The sequence below is a fragment of the Diuraphis noxia genome, unplaced genomic scaffold, assembly GCF_037042655.1.
Source record: "Diuraphis noxia isolate RWA-SAM2 unplaced genomic scaffold, SU_Dnox_SAM2 contig0001, whole genome shotgun sequence".
NCBI classification, from domain to species: Eukaryota; Metazoa; Arthropoda; class Insecta; order Hemiptera; family Aphididae; genus Diuraphis; species Diuraphis noxia.
The window spans coordinates 22,571,226-22,596,978 of record NW_028301711.1 but is presented as its reverse complement, the minus strand read 5'-3'; the positions used below and the strand labels follow the sequence as shown (position 1 = coordinate 22,596,978).

The 25,753-nt window shown below is 33.5% G+C and overlaps 1 protein-coding gene and 2 non-coding genes across 3 annotated transcripts; all 3 read right to left on the bottom strand.

Moving 5' to 3' along the window:
* Nucleotides 1-534: 534 nt before the first annotated feature.
* On the bottom strand, nt 535-11,011 carry Rip11 (Rab11 interacting protein). Its single transcript, XM_015513077.2, has 11 exons — nt 10,670-11,011; nt 10,547-10,585; nt 8,624-8,735; nt 8,419-8,556; nt 7,409-7,572; nt 7,267-7,332; nt 7,036-7,181; nt 6,732-6,957; nt 6,447-6,656; nt 2,624-2,766; nt 535-1,454 (listed from the first exon to the last, which is right to left on the bottom strand). Exons 1-11 carry the CDS (start codon nt 10,698-10,700, stop codon nt 1,293-1,295), a joined length of 1,437 nt encoding a protein of 478 aa, XP_015368563.1. The 5' UTR covers nt 10,701-11,011; the 3' UTR covers nt 535-1,292.
* Nucleotides 11,012-15,565: 4,554 nt separating this feature from the next.
* Nucleotides 15,566-15,750, bottom strand: LOC149060337 (U2 spliceosomal RNA). The gene has a single exon (XR_016190061.1). It is a non-coding gene; the product is annotated as a U2 spliceosomal RNA (small nuclear RNA).
* Nucleotides 15,751-20,981: 5,231 nt separating this feature from the next.
* LOC149060336 (U2 spliceosomal RNA) lies at nt 20,982-21,081 on the bottom strand. The gene has a single exon (XR_016190063.1). It is a non-coding gene; the product is annotated as a U2 spliceosomal RNA (small nuclear RNA).
* Nucleotides 21,082-25,753: the final 4,672 nt, after the last annotated feature.

Sequence of the window (25,753 nt, the reverse complement as noted above, 5' to 3'; positions counted from 1 at the left end):
CAAAAAATATATATAATTCGCATCCTTAAAAATACTGCTAACAATTGAATAATAAATATATAATATTTTAAAATATATCTAAAATAACAATAAATTATTAAATAGTGTCATACAAACAACCAGCACTAAGTATTATGATAAAGTTTTAATAATTTCAATCTAACATATTTATAAAGAATATTTTGAACAATAATTAAAAATAGTTAAATGGCCATTAAAAATTTTGGTAAATTTCATCTTATATCAATTATAATAACAAAGTGTTTTTTTTCCATTGTCAAACATTTTCTAAACTAACATAATATTATTTAAAAATATTTGACTAAATCTTAGAAAAATTAGTAATTCATAATGTTACACTATAACCCTGATAAGATTTACAAAGTTAGTTATATTTTAAATGGATAACAAAACAAAAATGATAACATAATGTCACAATTGGTATTACAAAAGACAAAAATGTTCACTGACGACAATGAGTGCACAATGGTCAATATTATAAAATTATAAAATTATTGTTAGTAACAAGGGACGGTAATTCTTATATATAAAATAGCACACATAAAAATCACAACATTAGGTTACACTTAAATAATAGTAATACAAAAATTGTTTCTCAAAAACGCAACAAATTCTAGTGCTGTTTTTTTTTTCAAGCATACCCTCCCAACAAATTTACTTTAAAAGATTACAACAAAAACAATGAAAAACTTTGTTGCAATGTGTTTTATTTATGTTTCTATTAAAATGGCATAAAAATATATAAGAATAAATTAATAAAACTACAAGTGTCTTAAAATTGTTCTACAAAAAATAACTATCCGATAACAAGTTGAGAACAAAAAAATATATCAGCTGTTACACATCTCTAATATGTATACTGTATACATAAATATTAATTTGTCTAATAAAATAACATGGGAACCATAAAATGATAATCAAATAAGAAATCAAGAGGATAGAAAAATAACATAATAACTGTGACACATATAAAATGGCTACATTATTTTCACTTTTGACACTGTAAATTCCAAAAATAACACAATACAGTTTAAAAAATATCACGAATTCGGTAATTAGTATAAAACTTTAAATCATGTTAATTAAACAAGAAATGTTAACAATACTACTATTTATAACGGTTGAAAAAATATATTATATAAGCTTTCCACTATTAATAATGCAGTTGTACGGTACCATCACCTAGTCTGCGAGCCTAAGAGTAATCTCATTTGGGATTAAAAAAAAATTAATTATTTGTCTTGTCACCATTATTTGGTAGTATAATAATACTATATTCTGCGCTTGTAACAAATGTAAGGTGTTTGTAGGATTTTTGGTGACGTTTCCATGACGCGCAGCAATAACTTATCCAAGTACTCCTCTAAGTCGGTTCTCTGTTTGGTCTCATCACGCAAACTGTTTTGCAACTGAAGGACCATTTCGATTAAGTCCTGAAAACATATAATTTTTATTACAACTAGTGCAAATTATCGGGACATGAAGTTTTTATTTAAAGATGTCCATAGATGTAAACATGAAGGCTTAGGACTTTCTGGATCATCTCAAGTCTCTTAATGAAGACTCCACACCAGCATGTATATTGTGTAGTCTTCATCTTATAAACGTGTAACATTGCAAACTGTACATTCTGAATATTTTATCTAACTCTTATGATTAATATTGGAACGAATCAACCTATTATCAAATTTAAAAGCAAGAATATTATTTAGTCAAGTTCATACCAATTTTTTATATTGTTGAGTGTTTTAAAAATTTTAATTATTGTTTGTGCATTTTATAATATCTATAACTTATTTTGTATTAAAATACAAAAAATTACCCAACAAGGTTTACTATATAATATTCTTACTTCTAACTGATAATAGGTCAATTTGCTCCAATATTAATCGTGACTGAGACTAAGAGTCATATTATGATTGTTTTTGGCTAATTCATAGACTAGCCTTTTGTATACCAAGAGAGGTCAAAGACAGAAAACGCTTCTGTTTTATGACTCCCAATTGCATGATAATAATACTGTGCACAATTAAAATTAGTAGACAAAAAGTAATGTAATAATATTATGCTATTTAATATTCTCTATGTCTTAGTCTTTATTTAGTAGAATTTTTTATAATATAATGATATGTATTATTATGATTAAAATTATAAATTTATAAATCATTTTTATGCATTCACATAATGATAATGATGAGCTATAAATACTTTGATTCTGGGATTGGATTTATAAAAAATTTCAATATATCATTGCACAAGTAGGCCGTAGATGACTATTTATTAAAGTTTATTATTTTAACTGTTAATGGTGTAGTAAAAAAAGTTTGGTTAAATAGTTGTTTAATAAAAAAAATATATAAGAATAAGTAAAATATATAAAAATAAGTATGAAACTATAAATATTGACTTGATATGATATGAAAATGACCCCCTTCAAAATTGCCCATAGACTAATATTATCTATTGACCATTTTACTCTAATGACGGGAAAGCCTGTACACGTCTTTAATTAATGTGTATCTCATATACAAACTAACAAATTATGAATGTAAATATTTATGGTAATTTTTTTTAAAATTATTGTTATATTCAATATACGCACGTCTCTGGTTTTGCCATCAAACTTTTGAAGCACTTCTGACGAGTGTTTCGAATGTGAATTTTGATGATGACTGGAATCTTTTTCCTTTCCAATAATGATACGCTCATATGCTTTGTTCCATGAAGATAATGCTGATTTGCTTTCTAAAAGAATGTCATGAAATTGAACTATTAATACATACAGTATAAAATTTATGAGGTGAAACTATTTCCAATGGTTTACAAAAAAACATTTTGAAGACTTGCACATGCATTATAGTTTATTTATCACTATCAGGGCTAGTAAGCTTATGCATTTGCATATCAATCTTATTAAGTCGTATTTAAAGATAGATGATATAGAAATTCATTTAAAGGTACCATAGTAAACTATGAGAAGTTTTATTTTGCATATTTACAGGACCTTTATCAATTTGGCATATTTAGACTATTTTTGGCTAAAATTTAAAGAAAAATGCAATTATTTATGCAACGTAAAAAATATATAAGAATTGTCGCAACTTAGAATTTATTATTAAAAATAAAAAGCTAATAGTCAGTGTTACATATCTGCATTAAGCAATCAGTGAAAATATATTATATGAAATAGTTTTATCTGTATATTTTTAATGCATATAAATGCATATTTTTTCAGTTTTTAGTGCATAAATTTGCATAATTTATCTAAATATTTTTTTGGTGTGAACTCTCGAGACATGATTATTATTCATTATATTATCAAAAAACATAAAGTTCAAGTTGATAGAGATTGAGCAACAGCTCAAGATTAGGTACTTTATTTTATAATTTTTTACTTTTTTGCTTTACTATAAAAAGTTCAAACAATAAAAATTTAAAATTACCTTAAAAGACTATTTTTTCAAGAAATTTAATTCAAATATTATTTTCTTAAGTTATATTTTTGCTTTACTTTATTTATAATATACATTAAATCAGTCTAAAAATAATACATGATAAAGTATTTATGATATAATATTATTCATCTAAGCCCAAGTTGTCTATACTATTGGATGAATGCAACACTCTGTTAATATTAGATAAAATGTTTTTACACTACACTCATACTTGATAATTTGAATCATATAAAAAAAAGTAGTGAGTAATAGATTGTTTAACAGATATATATATATAGTGATATCAAGTGTGCATCAAAAGAGAGAGCAAAAGGAGCATTTGCTGCAGGCAGCAAAAAAAGTGATAATATTGTTTATAATTTAATTCATATAAAATATTTAGTTAAATAAATATTAATTATTTTAGTTATTTAATTTATGGTGTCGCTCTTCAGATCTAAAAACATAATGAAATCTAATATTAAGACTTTTAATTATTAGGTAGTTATTGAGAAAGAAAACTCTCATGGTTTTCTGGACCTTGTTTTTGTAATACCTACATACTATTTTTAATATTATCACTACATATTATATTGGCATAATATAGCCCCAATGTTTTCCGCACACAATGTACAACAATTACTATTTAGTATGTATCACTACTGCTCTGAAGTTTATTGTTCGATTATATTTATTATTTCTAACTTTTTTTTATCGTTTTAATAATATTATAATCTTGATATCATCTTGTGGCATGATGTAGTGACTAGTATTGTACTGTTGTGTTTATGTAGTAGTGTATTTTGCTGTGGTGTTTACATACTGTACTATATTATTATTATAATTATTGCAGTATTATGAATCATTAAAAGTATGTAAGAAAAACATAATAAAATTTTAATTTAAAAACATGATGAATATACTAATGTGTTTTAATTTCTTAATTTATTGTAAGAATCTATACATTTTATATAAGATATAAATATAAGATTATATACGATTTATATAAGAAACAACTGAGGTTTTGAACTTATCATTTTTTTAGGATAATGGTATGTCTTACTAATGTAAATATAGTATATTTTTTATTTGTTAATCATTTCTATAATTTAAAGCTATGAAATATACCATTAATCATGAGTTTGAAATAATATTAATAAAGTTCCTACATAATAACATGTATAAATTGTATCTATTTTATGCATTTATATGTATCATGAATGATATTATGTCTAGCGACTAGCAAGACTAGTTAAGCACATTGTACTCATTTTGTAGGAAAAAAAATATAATATCATGTAATGGGTAAGTAATTTACTATATTGAGTCATTGTATTCAATTGAGCTACAGTTTAAATTAATTCATAAACAAAAATAATACTAAATAGTAAATACCAATATCTTATTTTTGAAAATTAATTTTTGTAATTTAAAATATTTAGTAAGAATAACCAAACGTTTTTTTTCAAAAATAGTGAGTATATAGTATTAAATTAATTATTATTATTATTCATTATTTTTAGGTTGCCATGGAAATTGTATTATGTGGAAAATAAAATATTTAAATATTTATAAAATGAAGGAAACAATACATTTTATAAAAATAAAACAACTGAACAGTTCAACTGCAACCTAGATGGCTATGAAAATTATTACCTATCAGATTCATTTTTGGAATTATACAACAACTAATGATACATGTCATGGGCCATGGCATCATAAAATCTATTTCTTATATATGTTTTATTATCTTATATTCTTATGTTCACAATAATTCGACTAATATAAATAATTAATATTAATATGAGTATTTTCCAAATTGGAAATACATGACTGATTATACTATATTTCAAAGAGTTCATGTCAGTCTCTAAATCATATACCAGTTCATCTTTAATTTTATTTACTTTTTTCATTGATACTGGTAAGTATTATTCTGGGTGTGAAGGATATTTATTAGAATTAGGATAACATTACTGACAGTGATTCTAAAAATAATTCCTAATTTGATTAAATTAATTTTTATTCATTGAATATAAAAATTGTAACAAGTGGTTTGCTAGTTTACAGAGTGAGCTAAACTGTTTTTATTTTATATTTATTTATTATAATACATTATGTACATGTTTATTTTTTTCAAACCTTGTATATTTTAGTTGTTATGATGATTAAATAAATAATATATGAAATATTAAAAATGCTTTTCAAGGGCACCTGAAAAATATTGTCAAAGTACTTCTCCATAGTAAATCCCCTTCATGCACTAAGCATGATTAAAGAGATAATATTGGACTAACAAACTTATTGTCATCTTCATCATTATTATGATCATGATAAAAAAATTCTATAAAACTCATAGTTCACCATGGAATATTTATGTACAATTGTATTATATTGATATTGGCAATCACAATTCAAAAAATATGTTTGTAATATTGAGAGTCCATTCTTATTAGTTTAGCAGCTAATTTGTAGAAAAATTTTAATTGACATATAATATCACTTATGACAGGGGTCTTCAAACCGTGGCCCTGTCATAATATGCGGCCCGTGATCACATTTTAAATTCAGCATGTACATTTTCTAGTTTATTAAAATTATACAGTTAAACTATCACTATTGGAAATATGTGATATAAAAAATTTGTAATTAAAAAAAAATGTTTATCTATGTATGTTTTAATAATAATAATAATTTGTAAATGTAAATGTACCTACTTAATTTTAAAAATTGTAATAATAAAACTGAATTTTTATATAAAATACATGTTTTTACTACGAATGAGGCCCGCAAGATTAAAAAAAAAAAAATATTTGGCCTACCATAAAAAGGTTGAAGACTCCTGACTTAAGATATAGCCTATCAGGCAACCATCATAATAATTATCTTTAATCAAATCACATCATCTCTCAAACTAAGAGATGGTTCTATAAATAACTAGTTGTCTAGTTACACTTATCTTTAATATAATTTTGATTTTGATTTGCTTACTTGGTAATGTGTCACTTTCATGGTTTGATTCTTTATGATTAAAAGAGCGGTCATCAAGTGGTGAAATAGGATGTTTCTTTTGAACTTTGGGGCTATTTTTGAGAGATGGTGTTGGACTTTTATCTTTACTTCTATCGTGATTGATCGGCATGTCTGCAGCGTCTTTCAATTTTGACTTGAGAGTGTCAGAAAGTTTCAATGTATTATTATCTGGAAAAATAATATTTTAATAGCAAGTTCAAAATTTTATTTTGAATTTAAATTAATTCTGAACTTCTTTTATACCCTTATTTTTGTACAATTTTCTTTGCCATTCGTCTTGTGTTTGTGAAACTGGTGAACGGTTCATAACTGGAGATTTATTCGGTGTATCTGAGTTACTAACACTTTCAACTGATCCATTAATATGTAATGTTAACCCACTAATAGGTGAAGTGTTCACAACTTTGTGATCAGATTGACCAGATGTCTCTAAAGAGCAGGCTGACCCCTTGTGTGACAAATCTTCGAGCTGAAAGAATAAGAAATCATAGGTGTGTTAATAAACAACCAACAAGTTACAGAAAGACTAGTTAACTGTTATATTTACCGCAAAATCATCATCGTCACTGATAACACCTGGATCGGCATCATATCCAGCTTGTGAAGATTTTATTTTATTTGGATTTTCCACACTTAAATTAATACTGGAAGATGATATTTCTTGAATTTTTTTCTCTCTTTTAATTTTGCCCGCTAAAATTTAAAATACACTTATTGTTAATAACATTTGATAAAAACATATTGCAACAACAATAATTAAATTTAAATCAGTTATTACTTATAGTTTTGGCTAGTTTCTTAAAAGATTTTTTGTCAACACTACTAATACTCATCAAACTACCACCTAAAACATTCACAAAGTTACATAACATTTTAAAATGTTAATATTATATACTGACAATTGTCTAATAAGCACTTACTAATATTAGAAGCTGTATTAGATAATTGCCCCACAGATAATCTGTGTTTTTCTTTTTTGCTAAGATCCCGTAAACTTCCAGATTTAACTGTGAATGCAATTTTGACTTGTAATTCACCACGTTCTTTGTTTTCTTGTCCATTCTTGCTTTTAAGAGGATACCATCTGAATTTGATACAAGATAGAAATTTAAGGTTAATTATTATTTAATTATTTTTAATTAGTTATTATTAACTAAAATAAGTTACATTGTACGAACAAAATGTTGTCTGAAAAGTTAACAGATAAAATAGATTTTTTAAGTAAAAGAAGAAATATTATCATTAATTTATACACTTTAATTCTAGGTAAAATTCCATGCACCAATTCTAGTCACTGTTGTATATTAACAATACATAAATTTATTGTATCATTCTAAATTTTGTATAGATTATAAATACAGTAAAACCTCCATTAAACAAACGATCTATTAACCAAATGTAAATTATACGTGTTGCAGCAATCATTTATGTAAATATGTATCTATAATAAATTAATGAATTTAATAACTTTATATTAATAATAATTACAACTATATTCTGTCCTGCATTTATGTAAATATGTATCTATAATAAATTAATGAATTTAATAACTTTATATTAATAATAATGCTACTAAAAAGCACACTAAATGTGTTTTTCTACATATCACTATGCGACACATAGCCATAGCAGAACAAGTTTCAATAGCAAGGGGATGAAGAAGGGATTTGAAGAATCGACGTGTTCCGTCACTGAATAGAGCATAATATAAATATCATATAATATTATGCATATTATTTTATGATATTATATATATATATATTTTATGTAAAATATATGTATGTATAGTATTAAAAATATCCCTAGTGTTTGAACTAAGAGCAGTACCAAGAAGTTTTAACAATCTGATCGAGGTTCTACTGTATTTTAAGACAAAATCTTTACTATGAACAGCTTAGTTGAATACAATTCCATTGATGCTCAAACATACATGCTTTTTGGACGTTCATAAACATCTATATCGGCCAAAGGAATTGTGGTCTGCCCCAAAAATTGGTCTAGTCCCAAAAAGTTTCGGTGTAGTACACTTAGTACTAATTCTGCGGTGTTTCCTTGTTTAGGGATTTGTCTGGAAAATTATTTTAAATAAGGTTTCATATTATATATATTACTATTAAATTGTTAAAATAGCTTACAATTCGCAAACTTCATGCCATTCTGTTAACTCAGAATCAATAGCTTTTTCTTTTGGTGATGTTTGGTACTTTTCTTTTCCCAAACCAATGGTGACAAATACATCATTTTTGGCTAAAATAAAATACCATTCAAGATTAGACATACCATTCAATTATGCATATAGTATAATATATATTTGTAAGAAATATGCCAATTTATAACCTAAGGTTCTTATTAAATAGGCATGAAGTAAATTAAAATAAAATAGGCATGTAAATATAATACCTAATTATTTTTTTATTATTAACATATTTTGATTAATTTGTACCGATTAATATCTCTAAATTATTTACACAAATATTAAAGCACCTATTTTTATCTACATAAATCAATTAATTAATATTTTTTCCCAATCAATTAATTGACACCTAATGCATTAAGTCGATGTTAAATAACAATTTAATTTATTTATATTAGACAATAAGACAGTATATTTTTTATATTATTAAATTAATAAGATACAAGATCATATTAAAACAAAATATTGACTGAAATTACTTATAGAAGAAACTTATTTTGAAAGCAAGTTAATTCTTAATATAGAGGTAGGTACATAAAATAAGTCAAAAAAATATAATACAATTAATATCAAGTAATAAAATAATATAAAATAGTAAAAATAAAATAAATTTACACTTTCAACTTGATTTTCAAGTATATTATAAAGAGATAGTACAATATTTGCCAGGAAGAATATATTTATATAACTGTCAGATATAAAATAGCTTTTTATTATTGGAAATTATGATTATTCACTTTGAAGTTAACTTTACAAAGAAGAAATGAGTTATCAACGATATTATTAACTAATAGAAAACTTTTAATTGATTTTATTTAACATAATAGAATTTTTGTTTATTTTAAGAGTATAATCAATCATAACTAGAGAAATGTGTTATGAAAAAAATTGGTTTTCTGTAAAATTAAAATTTATCCTATTAAGGAACAAGTAATTTATGTAATAAAGACTTTTTAATTGCATACATTACATGGATCATGTAAAACAGCTTTTTCTAGTTGGTGAACAAAGAATAAATAAATGAATAAATTCCTCAAATAGCTTTGATTTGGGAAAATAAAAATAAATTATGAATGTCTGAACAACAATTTAAAAAAAGGATTATTAGGTACCTATAGAAAAACCTGAAATTACAGAAATAGAATTTGAAAAAAATTTAATATTTAATTATATTATAATAAATTAAGATTTTAGTGTGAAGAGAGAATTAAACTTAGATAATAAAGGATCGGTGTTTTTCAATGTCGGTAATATCTGATCTTATAACTTTGTTCTTATTTCAAAATGTAAGATCATTTTAGTTTTTAATATTGTTATGATTGTTTAAGCTTATAGGGAACAATATTTTTAATTGTGCTTCTGAAACAATTTTAACTAACCATTTACAATTTAATTAAAGCGTGATCTAATTAGAATGATAGACCATTATCTTTGTAATGAAACTTAATAGCAACCACCAATTTTAAAATGACCTAATCATTAACCTTGCATGTATCCAAAAAGAAATAAATTGTAAGTGGTCTGATAATGTTTCTGAGAATATATCACAAATAGCTAATAAGGGAATCATATTATTATGACTCACTAAATGCTTAGGGTGAAGGGAAATGTAAGAAATAACTAATATGTAGCTTGGATAGGTTTATTATTTTAGCTAATCAATAAATCACTCGAATGTTTATACAAAAGCTAAGAGATGTAGAGAGATAGAGATAGAGTGTGTGTGAGTGGGTCTGTGTGTGTGTATAGTTATAAAAGAATTGTTCCGTGTAATGTTTTGTGCCACACAATGATACAATAAAGAATTTATGAAGTGAATCGAGAAAGCCATAAGCATTACTGACATAATCGAAAAAATACTGACCGTTTTTGTTCTTGAAGTTTAAACCCCTGGTCCTCTGAACTGTAAACGGAACACGGTGGCATTAAGATGATTATTATTATAGGTAGTCATTAGGTATTTTTTCGGTCTGGCAAATACACATACCTGTGACTTGAACGTGCGTAGGACTCCACATAGCGTCGGTGGATTGGTTCGTCCAGTAGCTAGGGACGAGGAGCGAGCGAAAAAATGATTAAAAAAGAAAATTTAAGCCCCGGAGACCGACAGAAGACGAACAATAGCCGTAGGTGAAATGCTACATTGAAAGACGAGAATAATTGTACGACTGCAAGTAGAGACGCCAGAGACGGTTTGCAATTGATAAGGAACGCTTACGACAGCGATAAGCCTTAGCGCCACGACGGATAAAAAAGTAGTTCGAGCATATTATAAAATGCGTATGGTAGGACTGCGAACAGCAGCTGGACACGGCATAGATATTAAAGAATGAATTGGCCATTTATGCTTATCATACGGGGACGAACATGAAAATATTTTGGAGTTTTAAAGGTCTTATAAGTTAAGACTCTTAACACACACACACATATAGGTATATCATGAATTCATGAACTAAGATCTCCTTAGTTCATGATCTTAGATAATAAAGTGTATTATCTAAGTTCATAATATATATATATATATATATACATATTGTATATATATATTGTACATTATTTATGATGAGACCTCTACCAGAATGAAAGGTAATGATAAAATTAGTCTTTCTCTCTTCCCCATTCCGACACACTGTCCTCTGTTTTATTAATATAGCCATTGCCATGGCCTATCCATCCTTTAATATCTATGGGACATGGTCGACAATTGAAGATAGGATTATCTTATCTTAAACCGTTATTACAAGAAATTACAACGAATTACGTTTTAATTTTGACTTTTGAATTTTGATATTATAATAGTCAATAGACAATAGGTAATATTTGGATTTGGATAATATCAAATATGACTACTTATTATTTTTTTATTTTTCTATATAAATTATATTTTCAAATATTTCTAACAAAGACAAAAAATAATTTGTTGCTATGTTTCCTCGAATTTTAAAAGTCGAGTAAAGAATTGAAAAAGCTAATACCTAATGCTACAGTGCTGCACTTGGTAATTTTAAATTTTTTTCGTAAGATATATGTATATTTTATTTTCATAGTTTTTATCTCTAAGACCGGAGTTGATCCAAATGTAAAAATGTATCTACTGAATACAATTTTACATCATTTTATTTTAGTTTCCATTTGAAAGAATTTGTAATAATAAATTACAGTAATCAATTCGTTTGGATTTATTCCAAAAAATATTCTTGTGGGATCAGGAATACTTATTTTTTGTTTTGAATTATCTTGATAGGTCAGGAGGCAGCATTCAGTTGAAACCCAAACCCAATGCAGTTCAATAATTTTTCAGTTTTCTCAATAAACCTAGACGTAGTTACATACTATTAAAAAAGAGCTATATTTAAATAAGTATTTTATACTTATTGTTTTCTGATCGCCAGTCTATACAAACTTTATTGTCTCTAATATAATAATGTAAAATTAAAAATACAACAAAAAATTAAATTCATTAACCACTGACGATAGTTTAAGTATTACAACACCAATTCCTACTTAATCAGGTATTTTGATGCAAATATGAAATAAGTCATTTGTATACGAATCAAGTTATGCCGATGATAAATATAAATAATGAACTTCCACAAAAAAAAATGCATTTATTTTATACAGTGTATAAAATGTAATAAGTGTTCACTAATAACCAGTGGCGTGTCCAGAACTTTTTTTATGGATGTGCCACAAAAATTAAGTTCAGAATGGTTTTACCCCTCCTCATACTAAAATTTCATTGAGCACCGGACTTACACTAGTCTAGTACTTATATAAAAATGTGGGTGGTCACATGCCCACCAGGCCCACCCCCTAAACACGCTACTGCTAATAACATATTTTGTGTTTAAAATGTACAGCCATAAAAAACTTAAAATTGTATTTTGGACAAGATATTTTCATTATCAAAATATTTTTAACATAATTTCGAGTCCTCTACAACGTATCATTTTCATTGAATTATATCATAAATACAAATAAAATTATTGTGATCAATACTTAACACAAAATATAAAACAAAAATAATGTTTACCAATAACTAATAAGCATAAAAATTAAATAAAACACAATTTTTTATAAATGTCATGTATTGTGCACAGATGCACACAGCAAACAGAAAATCACTTTGATTCTTTATTGCATAGAATTCAAGTTACAATTACTATGCTTAAAACTTCACAAAAAAATTGATTTCTATATACTTTATTAATTACATACAAAAATTGGAACTTTTTAATGGAAATAACACGTTAAGAAAAAAAAGTATTAGGTATATGACTTACATTTTATTATTAAGAGGACGCCACACCCGCATGTGTCGTCTCCGTCATACAAATGCGTAGCATAGCAAATTTTACGCTCAGCAGATCACATTTATCTCCGTTAGTTTAAAATTTAGAGTGAATTGACCTATTATAAAAATTAAAGGCAAGATTATTACCGAGGGCATCTCATAGGCTTTTTATTATATTTTTATTTTAAACCGAGTTATGAGTATTTTTAGATATAAAAATAATTTTAAATTTAAAAATACTCATTATTCGCTTTAAAATTAAAATATAATAAAAAGCCTATGAGATGCCCTCGGTAATAATCTTGCCTTTAATTTTTATAATAGGTCAATTCACTCTAAATTTTAAATTTAAGGAGATAAACGAGATTTGCTGGGGGGGGGGGGTCAGTAAATTTAAACTTACCATACTTTACTTCGTGGTATCGGATATTTATTATATTGTAAAAATATAACATATATCGTAAAAATTAAATTCATCAACAAATACTATATTGCTTTTATCGCTGTTATCGGGACCAGACGACCGTTTCAGCGAACCGATTAATGTGTTCCCAAGCAAAAATGATGAAAGTAGTAAATGTGATCATAATATTATGACTTGTGTGTGTGTGTGTGTGTGCAGCGTGTATATAATACGTTTATAGTGTTTATACAAACTATTAATATAATTTTCAAGTCGAAATTCTAAAATATAAAAATGTTAAAGAAATAACCGTGTTTCATGTAAAAGTTAATTTATCATCTCAGGTTCATGGGGGGGGGGGGGTTCTGACCCCCAAACCCCCCCATGGATACGCCACTGTTGTACACTCGTCCTCCGACATACCACCGATGTGTAGTACTACATCCCATCACACGACTAAATAAAAATTGTTTTTCAAAAAACCAAAATCAAAAATTATTATTTATTTGTTTATTGTTAATTATATTAATTATACTTTTTTTTGTCTATAGACTGAATGTCACTTTGAAATTGTTCATCATATATTTTCTTCGGTGGATTAAATCCATGTACAATAAGAATTGCACAAAGAAAAACCAAAAACTATTTCGTGAATCCAAAATTTCGGGAACTTGAAAATCTGACATTTCAATTCTGAACATACGAAATGCAATAGACGATTTTATCTAAATTCGAAACTTCGATGGGTTTTTAACTTCATTATTTATTCATTACATTCATTACTATTTCATGTATTATATGGGCCGTCCACGGTGGTACTGCAATACCGCCGTAGAGCATGAGAAAGCCCCAAAACCATCACCAAATTTGAAAAAATTAAGTAATGTTATAATAATATTATAATAATGTAAAAAATGTATTATAATATCATATTATTTTTTTCAAATTGATATGCATACTCAGTAATTTAAATAATATTAAACACATATTAATATTAAGGTATTGAGAAGTCCACCACGGTTTGGTAACGTTGTAACAATAAATTCAATTTATGAAACGTGTATTAACCGTGTATTACTCGTTTATAACGCGAGAGATCAGAATATAAGTAACAGGAACGTATGATGTGGTAGCTGTTGAATGAGAAGCTATTGCCGCCGCACGGTGCCGCTTACAACGCACCGCCGCCGACGTCAAATCGAAGAAAAGCGGCGTTCGTTCATGCGACCCTGGTACAACGGAGTTCGTTTCGACTTTGTTTCGACAAATTTTAACCGTAATGATAAATTGATATTATGATGATTGCATAATATAGTCACCGAACACGTCCAGTACATAATTTTGCGATATTGATTCCTACGTAGTTTTTTTAATTTTACATTCATTTTCAAACCATTTACATACTATATTGAATTGTTTATTTTATAAAAATTTAACTTTTGAAATTAATTTTTGGATTAGATAATATAATTAAGTGAAATATAATTAAATCCAGTTAAATAGATATTAAATTGTATCGAAAATTAAAAAATATACTAAATAAAAAAGGTTAGGTTAGGCTTTTTTATAGCCTTGTATTTATTATGTAAATAAAATATATAATAATATCAAATTATTGTGATTACCAACATTAAAAATGAAAATAAATTACAAACAAATAAAGCGTTTGCCGTGGTGACCCAAAATGATAATTATTAATAACTACGAGTGACGTAATTGTACTCTCACTTTAAGATCGCTTTTTTAATAATACAATAATAATATTATGTTCCTTGGTGGTACTTACCACTACCCACTTGACAGTCGACGTCGACCTATAGCAAGACATCATTGATCTTTAATATTAAAACTATTGTTTTGTAATTTTATAAAAGTTAAATCTAAATGTCACTTCCAATCACGATTGGAAATCTGATAGAGGAAATCCAAAATTGTCGAAAATTTGAAATGACAAATATCGGTTTTGTATGTTCAATATCAAATTAATATAATTCAGAATCCAAAATCCACTATTTCAATGTCGGTGATACCGAATGTACAACCCGGACACTTCAAAAATCAAAATTATCAATTTTCGAAAAATCAAAGTTTTCAATTTTCGAAAAACTCAAAATTTCGACTTAAAATTTTGAAAATCCCAAGATATTTTGAAATTTTCAACTTCTTAACAACACTACTTCATTTTGAATATGTGGGCCGTTCCCGGTGGTACTGCAATACCGGGTCAACCCGCGGTGGAGCAGGAGCAAGCCCCAAAATCTCCACCAATTTTGAAAAAATTAGTTTAACATTTGAACCTTTCGATGAAAGGTGTATCAGATGTTAAGCTGATAAGAACAGATTTATTCAGAAAAATTTTTAAAAAAGGTACATGAAATGGCAGCTAGATGAGAATTAAAAGGTGAACATGGGGGGGACACATATAAAATGGGGAATCAAAAAAAAGTATAATAATAAAAATATCAAAAATTCAAAAATTCAAAAATTCAAAAATTCAAAGTACATAGATATATATAAAAAAAAGTTGAACAAAAAGAAACAGAAAAAATATAGTCAGACAGGCTTAAGGCCTGACCTGACGCACTCCCGAGAGGTGCTCAATATATATGTCTCGGGAGGCAGCTATAGTGTCGCTGACGCAGAGCTTACGCATGAGGGTGGCATACGAACGGCTGCACAGCACCCTCATGAAATCTTCATTGGCAGGGTCCCAAGCACCAAGGGCACCCACAATGAAAGGCACCACCACAGCCTCACACCTGTGCTGAGCCGCCAAGTCATCTCGCAGCCGCTCGTACTTGGCCTTCTTATCCGCCGCCGCAGCTTCGAAGGCCGCGAGGCGATTGTCAAATGGCACGGTGACGTCTACGATAAAAATGTTTGGGCCCTTCTTCAGAACTAAATCCGGTCTCAAGCCCTGGTCGCCCAGGACTTGATTCTCGGAGAGGACCTCAAACTTCGTAGACGCAGCCTTCCTAATTCTGGCGACAATGGCGTTGTGTCTCCCCATGTAGAGAGCGGTGTACCGCATGCAGTGATCGACGACGTGGGCTAAGCTTTCATTAATGTACCCACACCGCCGACACCTGCGGTCACCGGATCTCCACGATGAGGAGCCGTTCAACGCCACGAGGTTCAGCCTGGCTCGATGGACAAATCGCCAATCGGCGAACCTCGTGAAGTCGCCTTCCTTGAGGAAGTGGGAAGAGGCAGGGTGAGCGGCCACGCACTCGACGGCTCTGCCTTGATCGGGCTTGGCGATCAAGGCATCGCTTCGTTTGAGCCGAAGAGTGTCGCGAATTGTCCTCATGACCGCCCTCCTCTGCTTCCTTCCCATCACCGTACCTGCGTGTGCGACCGAGGGGGCACCATCCAACGACCATTTGACGCCCAGTCGTTTGGAGGCGTTCCGCGCTCTCGACCACACACTCGACACTCCTGTGCCCCGGGCCTCCCGGAACACGCCCTCGTCTTCGCCTGACAAGTAGGAGCCGACCTCATGGATGGAGGGGTCCTTTGAAATTCGCCGCTTGGTGACCTCCTCCACATGCTCGGCCGCGTCCTCTGCAACCCTCTGGTCCGGCGAAGTAATCAGCTTGAAGGCGCTGTCCACGGCGGCAATATCTGCGTCCTCGGCCAGGACCCGTATGCCACAGCAACCTCTTCTTGTGGAGCCGTATATAAACTCTCCCGAGGCCTCTTGCGGTAGGTACAACGTCTTTTTGATTTCGGGCCGCATGATTTTGTCGACCCTCGCCCAGTCAGTCTTGGGGAATACCCCCAACCGTTGTAAATGGACGGTCGAGGGGTAGAAGAATGTTTTCAGCGCATCGATCCTCTGCCAAGGAGCCAACATGCTCCTGGCGATGCGCAGACCTATATCAATTATTTCGGCGAGGGTGGACAGAGGCGGCACGATGTTGAAACCTACCTGGGCCCCGAGAAAGGTGGCAGCTTCGCCCTCGGCAAGCGGGCGAAGTGGAGCTCCCTGCAGCATGAACCGAGTGTCCCGGACGCCAACCGGCCGCCGACCGGACAGGTGGAGGGACGCGCACTTCGCGGCGTTCAGCTGGAGCCCAAGCCTGCCCAGGCCCTGGTGGGCCGCGTCGATGGACGCTTGGAGCTCCGTAGCGCTGCTGGCTATTAGGCATAAGTCGTCCGCGAAGGCGAGCACCCTGTGGTCGGCGGACTCACCCTGCAGGAGTGTCACTACTGGGTCTATGGCCATGATGAAAAGAAGACCGCTCAGTGGACACCCCTGCTTGATGCCGGACTGGACTGGGATGTCAGCCGTCATCCCTCCGGCCACACTCACCGACGAGGAGGCACCGTCGTATATATCGCGGACGGCCTCGAGGAAGTCGGCGCCGGCACCGCTACTCCGGATCGCCGCTTCGAGGGCCGGATGTGGGATTGCCCCGAAAGCGTTCGACACGTCCAGCCAGGCCACGCATTTGTCTGCAGCGTGCGTCCTGGCCTTTTCGAGCACCCGGTTAAGGGTGTGGACGTGCTCGAACGCACCATCCGCCGGGAGGAACCCCTTCTGGCACTGACTGAGGACCTTATTTGTCGTGAGCCACACAGTCAGGCGGTTGGCGACACATCCCACATACAATTTGTACAAGGTACGGCTGAGTGAGATGGGCCGCCAGTTGCCGAGGTCCTCCTTGGCCCCCTTTTTGAAAATGAGGACCGTCACCGCCTTCTTCCATGCAGGTGGAACTCTTCTGTAACGGAGGCACATGTTGATCACCTCCGTTAGGACCGTGCACTCCGGGTCGAGTTTCTTCCAGTGCCGGTATGTGAGCCCGTCGTCCCCAGGCGCCGTATTCTCGAATTTCCCAAGCCGTTTGGAAACGTCGGCGCACTGGAACGGGCCCATCGGCACTGGGTCACGGCCGTCCACCTGCTGAAAGATGTCAACATCACATGTCGACGGTGCCCACACTCTCCTGAAGTGCTCCTCGACCTCTGGTACCGCAACTTCGCATGTTTTACCCTCACCCGACAAGATGAGCCGAACAGCACGCCGTCTATTCCGCCTGTATAAGGACTGAATCCCCTTAGCATCGGTCGGGTCGATTGCAGTCCTGTTGTTGCCTGAGGATTGACCCCCAGGCCTGGCGGGTAGTTTCACAATGACGGCGGCCTCGGCGGTCATCTCATCGACGAGGGCGACAAACCTTGTCCACACCTCGTCGGAACACGACTCCCTGCTCAGGTCGATGAAGCGTTGTCTGAACGCGTGCAGAGGAGTCGTGTCGTCGGGCGAGAGGATCTGCTCCTCACCGTTGACGTCGGCACTTCCGGCGTCAAGGCCCAGCAGGTCGACACCCAGCATGTCGTCGTTTTCCGCCGCTACACCACTAGAAGCAGAACTACTGCTTGGGGCCGGAGATGTATCTCGCGGCCGCCATAGCTCCGGGGACGCTACAACGATGTTGTACCCCTCGTTTCGTGGCGATTCGCGGCGGGGCACGGATAGAGGCAGCAACGGGAAGGAGAGTCTGTCTCCGGACCCGCGCGGCCTCACCGGCGTGGCCCGCCTGGTTGAGGTGGGCATCATGCTGGGTCTCGTTGTCAGGGGTGCGCCGCCTGTGTCCGGCGGTCTGTTACCAACCGGTATCCTTGGCGCACCTCCTGTTGTGGTCGAGGCTGAGCCGCCTGTGTCCGGTGGTCTGTTACCTACCGGTATCCTTGGCTCATCTCTCGTATGCGGGACCGAACCGCCTGTGTCCGGCGGTCTGTTACCAGCCGGTGTCCTTGGTTCGGTCGCCGTCGTGATGGGAGGAGAGGACACGCCGCCTGTGTCCGGCGGTCTGTCACCAGCCGGTATCCTTGGCATGTCCTCAGTCACTACAACCATCACCTCCGCAGGAACGCGGGCGTCACCCCCGCGCACTGTACGCACGGTCGGGTGAGCGCGCGTTCTCTGCCGCGTCGCAGGTGCCGGTAGTGGGACCTCTGCAGCCTCCAGGGCGTCTCGTCTTCGGTGACTTCGGACGTGGTTGGTGAGGCCTTGCTTGCTGGGGAACGACTCTGCACAGCCGTCCACTGTGCAAGAGTACCTCTCGGCCACGCCTCCGTCCTCCTCTATGGTATACCGACACTTGTGGGCGCCCGGACGCACCCCGAGGGTGGACTCACACCCCGCACACCTCACAACCGTTGACTCCACGCCATCATGCATGTCCCTGACGTGCCTTGCGACAGACTGTTTGGCACTTGTCCATATCTTAACCCGAAAGCGGGCGGAACATTCTGCACACGGGCACTTAACGGTCGCGGGCATCGGGTACCATATGGTGAGGCACCGGCCATCGAGCTCGGGTTGTCGGCGAGGTGCGGGGGTACGCGCGAGGTCGTCCGCGACGCTACCACAGTCGGACACCGAATCGCTATCCGACTGGTCACGGTCTAGCAGCGGCGCCACGGAGACCAAATTTGACGGGCCGGCCACCTGGCTGCTGCCAGTGTGGGCGGCCATGGTAAATAAGTAAAAAGTAAAAACTCACATGACGTAGAGGACCAGACTGCTCCAAAAAACGGCTTACAGCTGGTCACGAAAGAATTCACGAACACAGACGACCAGACTGCTCCAAAAGTCGGCGTACAGCTGGTCACGGAAGAATTCACAGGAAACGGACGCTGGCCAGACTGCTCCAAAAGACGGCGATCAGCTGGCCACTTCGAAGAAATCACAGCGACACGGAAACAGCTGGGCCAAAACGCGGACACCAGCCGGGAGACGACGATGATCCTCTGGTGTGGCCAGGCTTGTCCAAAAGGCGGTGTTCAGCTGGCAGGAGCACTCACGAACACGACAGTTGCCAGACTGGTCCAAAAGGCGGTGGTCAGCTGGCTGAAGAACTCACAAACACGAAGACGGTGAGCAAGATGGTGTGGCCAGACTGGTCCAAAAGGCGGTGGTCAGCTGGCTGAAGAACTCACATACACGAAGATGACGATGTTGCCAGACTGGTCCAAAAGGCGGTGGTCAGCTGGCTGAAAAACTCACAACACAAACACGATGAACAGCTGGGCCAAGAGACGGACACCAGCCGGTTGTGAGCCTCTGGGTCACTGAACCCCGAGCTTGGAGTGACCGAAAGAGTCCCAGAGGGTGGACACTCTTCCGCACGAGGCAGGACTGGTGGCCCCGATCCTAGTTGGCCTCTCGGAGTGATTTGTGAATTATTGCGCCGTATGTTTTACGTGGATTGCGCCACGGTTTGGCGTGCAGAGTTTGGCCACACCAAATGGCGAGGGACTCTGCTTTTTAGGTGTGCCACCACCTTTGTCGTATTTTTAACGTAGATTGCGCTACGGGCAGTTTTTAATAGATGCCGACTATTTGTCGTTAACGACCTAACTCCACTCTTCACCGCCGGGTAATTTATTCAATTTCCGGCGGCTGGCTCAGCACGAGGGCAGGGCACTAGGTGCCTAAACCAAATGGGAGAAGGCCGCAACGACACGCAAAATTCACAACCAATCACAGACACGAAAGACACAACAAAGGATCGAGTTACACCACGGCGACCGACAAGATCTAGCGGAGTCTCGGAGCTTCTCGAGCAGAACAGGTTGTAATTTTCGGGCGTCGGGTTTACACTCACGACGCCTTAGATAAACAAACTCAAGTTAAGCTGATAAGAACAGATACTACACTTTGATCTTAGCCGATAGGCCGAGAAGCGATGCTCTACAAACATCACTGAGGTATCTTAAAGACAAACGCGATTCTAAGACGATTGCAGTTTCAAATTTGAGCGTGTTCGGTAGAGCGAAAATTTCGATTTTCGAAAAATCGCGTTTTGAAAAACGGCCGTACACGTCACTAATTTGATGTTTTACACTTCATTTACTGAAGATTTTTCTATTTAAATAGATGATTTTAAGGATTAATTGTAGACGATACCATCAGACAAATGGTATAGCTCAATAGCGCCATCTACCGTCAGTGAAAAACGGACGATTATATGAAATATTATGTTCCAAAAAACACGTATTTCGTTGTCTGTTTTTATGCAAATGTGTTTTTTCATTCGTTTTATAGTTGTTAAATACATACGAGTTTCAAAAAACCGTTTGAACACATCATAATTCACTACCATAGCGTTTGAATTATAACAAAATATGTTTTTCGGAATACGAAAATTCGACGACGGCGGCGCCGGTAGCCACCACCGTCGTTGGAATATTACGTACGTGTCCGAGTCTGTTGCGACGGTGACGATCGTATACAAATAACGCCATCTCGTTGTCGTACGATCGTTCCAAATATGTACAATATTCCTAATGGTTAAAACAAATGAGAAAAACATTTTTTTTTTAAACATTTCTGTTTAAATTATATCAAAGAAATTTTATATTTTGAAATTCTAAGTAGTTGTAACTATTATTCAATCAATATCACTACAGATATGCATACAGCTATAGTGTATACGGTATACCAGATGTTCCTAACATTTATGATTATGCGGATCCTTACCCAATATAAAGGTATAAAAGGTAAAAAATATTACCATCCACAAATAAGAAGATAGAAGAAATATAGACAATAGACGTCTATGAAAGGGTAGAACACGATAGAGAACGGTCCTTATTGGGCGTACCTTTTTTAATATCAAGATTGTGAACGTTTTTACCTGTTAACTTTTATGCAACGTCGACACATTAATTAAAAATACGAAATAGAAATAAAATATACAATATACATAATAGATAATATCAATTACTATATTTCTTTGAATTTTTGGTTACAAAATAAACTCACATCGAATTAAATTTGATAAATAAAAATAAACACACATTCATCATTGTAAAATCATTACATTTATCAATTATTTGTCACCTTAGGCCATTTTTTTAAGATTAAAATTAAAAAAATTAATATTTATTTACAACATATTTATATTTATATTTAACAGTTTAAGATTAAAAATTTAAAAAAAATAAATTTATTCAATTCAAACCAAAATCAAAAGCAAATCTACCAAAAGTCTTTTGTTAATCGTAAGAAAATTTCTTTCATTTTATAAACAAATTTAAAGTGAATTTTGTCATGAAATGCAAAAAAAAAATATTTTTAATCAGCAACATTTCAAAACACCAAAAAAATATGCCCTTGCTTCAAAATCCCATGCCTAAAAATTATTACTAAAAGTTAAGATAAATGAAAACGTTCCTCGACAAATTGTTCTCAATCGTTTGATTTTAACTTTTAAGGTACAAAATATTGTTTCTTTTATCTGCCAACAATCGTTCTCAATCGTGTTGCTAAAAAGGTAAATCGTACAACATCGGTATAAAATCATATAAAAGTCTTGATGTTGATTCCAATTAAAATATAATTATATAATAATATATATGTATTTTTCATTATTTGTATGGGTTTATGCTAGCTGGTGCATATAAATTCCACCGATTGAGAGTTGAGACCTTCTAAACTTTTTTGTTGCGAGTATCAAATAGCATGTCGGAAGCTCTCCATCCAGATACCACAAGTCACATAACGAATATTCTTAAAAATTGTTAACCTTAAACTCCTTGTATGCCAATGGCATTAGACGCCGAGGCTTATTTATTTAAATTAAAAAAAAAAAACATTTTTGTAAATTACAATCACCCATTCATTTTACTCACTGAAAAAAATGTAAATTCCGCCGGAACGAGTTTTGCAGGTAAAAAAGTATTAATGGAACTTACAATCAACCGTTTCAGTGTACAATATTATACTACTATAATACTATATAGGCAGTATACTAGTATGACTACATATAGGTTCACATTATTATACTCAATAATAAAATTTTGCTTATATAATTTAATTGGATATGCGATATGGCACAACATTTTTTTCTATTTTTACAGCCAATACAGTTGGCAAAATTTAGGTATATTTTGGTAGAAATCACATCCATATCGAATTCCCTAAACCACATTTCTTTTGAAAAAAAAGTCTTAAGTCTGTATGAAGTGGGAAGAAATTATGTTGAAAAAACAAGAGCCTTTTGGGAGTTCACCTGTTCGTAAAACCTTTTTCAACTGAATACATTTGGGTAAATTCCACCGAAGCACCACCGATGACCGATTCCGAACTTTTTAAACCATTTTAATTGATCCACCGATACTTTTTCCCACGGGTTTTTTATTTAAGGAGGAGCATAGAGTAAACTGCCGCATCATTAACCTTTTTCTTAAAAAGTCGATGAGCAAATATTGCAAACTAGGTATAACTTGAAAAAATAAAACATTATACAATCATTGACAAAACCGATTTTCTTTTGTAAGCCTTCTATATACTAAACATACATATGATGGTTATAATAAAATAAAATATAAGTTTATTGTTTAACTATATTTATATCGTATTTTAATACGTGTTATGAGATCTATGCGTATATTATCCGTGGCTTAAAGTCACGATCGATATCGTTTGTAATTTTATACTGTCTAGTTACAGGTATTATTAAATGTTTATGATGTGCCGTGTGTATATTATTAGGTACTCAATAGAAGTCTCTTAGATAGTAGGTCGTAAGAATAGAAAAAAAAAATTGAAAAATATTTCTATCATTTAAAATTATTAAAAGAAATCCTAGTAATCGTATAATCAAAAAATTTAATTTAAATAATAAAATAATACTACAATAATTATTTAATCTAATTTATTTAACATTGATTATTCCTTTGTTCTTAAAACATGTTTTTATTTTGACCATCTTCTTTCATCTGTCGTTATTTTGTAACTCTTTCTTTCTTGTATAATGTTCAAATGTTGTATTACCACTTCTTATGCATATTTATTTTATATATATGATATATCATCATACATGTGTCAACTTGAACTTCCTATAGAGCACATTTGAATTAATGTAGTTATGATGATGATATAAATTATAAATGTGCGTTACATTTTGAATGAAAAGATTCACACACATTAATAATAATTGTTAGAACTTCTGATTTCAAGTATTCATTAACTAATCGTAAAATTTTAAAATTTGGATTTACCTTACCAATAATTTTTAAGCAACATAACATAATTAAATAAACAATATACGTACATATATATACATATACGTAGGTATATATGATTTAGGTACTATATAGTTGGTATATAAAATAAATTGTCACAGTTTTTATATTGTATCTTATCGGTTGTGTCGTAAATTATATTTTAGCTACACTTTACATATCATGGACATTTTTAACAATAATTTAATTATGTATAACGTTCTCGTGAACGGCTACGTTGTCTTCGTGTTATGAAGTCATACTGCGAAAGACGGCGGCAACGGGTCTGTTGACGGCTATTTTGTACTGATAGCGCCCTCTAGTGGTAATACAATATGTCTGTACAATATTCGTAATGATATTATTTTATATTATTATATTGTATAACGTGAGAAATATCATTTATTTTATTATGCTAGTCAAAGTTTCGTAAACGTATACAACTTTTTACTAAGCTACGACTCTGATTCACCACATGTATTATATAACATAAAACTAAACTTGACTAAACGTATGTTATACATTTATACCAATAATAACGTATGCGAATTTAATAAAATTATACGCATTGCAGTAAACGCAGTTTATCCATATTACGTTTATGGATATCACGGGTATCGCGAAAAAAGTTATTCCACGAAGAAAACATAGGTCGTCGTCTGTCGACTGTTAACATATCCGCGAGTTTATCCACGTATCGTGGAATACAAGAAACGGTGTAGTGATACACGGGCTAAAGAGAGAATGATGACATTATGACGATGGTCGATACACACCGATTGACTCGAAAATTAGTCGAAACGAGAATATTATTATTTATTTCACGGGACCAAAAACAAACACAATATTATTATAGCTGCAACTAGATCATTAGACCGAACGTAATGACGGTGTTGTATAATAATTGACTTCCGAGTTTTTGGCCTTCTGAGGAATGTTCTAAAGTATTCGATGTGTATACATCCCTTGAATAGGGACCAGACCTCGTTGATGCATGACTTCCTCGTCACGGAGGCGAACTTGGAGGCAATAGGCAATGTACACGTCGATATTTAAGTCAGTACACCGTGAGTGTTCAGCATTGAGTGTACACTCAAATACTCAATAACGAAACTACAACCACTTTTTAAGACTTTCAATTACCTACTTTAATGACATATAAACTATTGAAGTCTTGGTAAATGTGAAACATTAGACTAAAAACAATGTGCACGAAAATAAATGAACGCGTTACAAGTTTGCTCATTATTTTTATTGGTATACATTATAAGCAATATCAGGAACCTTGATAGATTTTTATAATTCAAACTATGGTATTATAATATGATAGTTTTTATGACCTACATAATATA

Bases quoted from the DNA above. Each gene is read 5' to 3' on its own strand.
- Rip11 (XM_015513077.2), bottom strand. From the start codon at position 10,700: ATGTGGAGTCCTACGCACGTTCAAGTCACAG. The intron at 10,586-10,669 runs GTATGTGTATTT...TTCCGTTTACAG, and splicing joins TACGCACGTTCAAGTCACAG to TTCAGAGGACCAGGGGTTTA. The intron at 6,958-7,035 runs GTAAATATAACA...TTATTCTTTCAG, and splicing joins GTGACGATGATGATTTTGCG to CTCGAAGATTTGTCACACAA.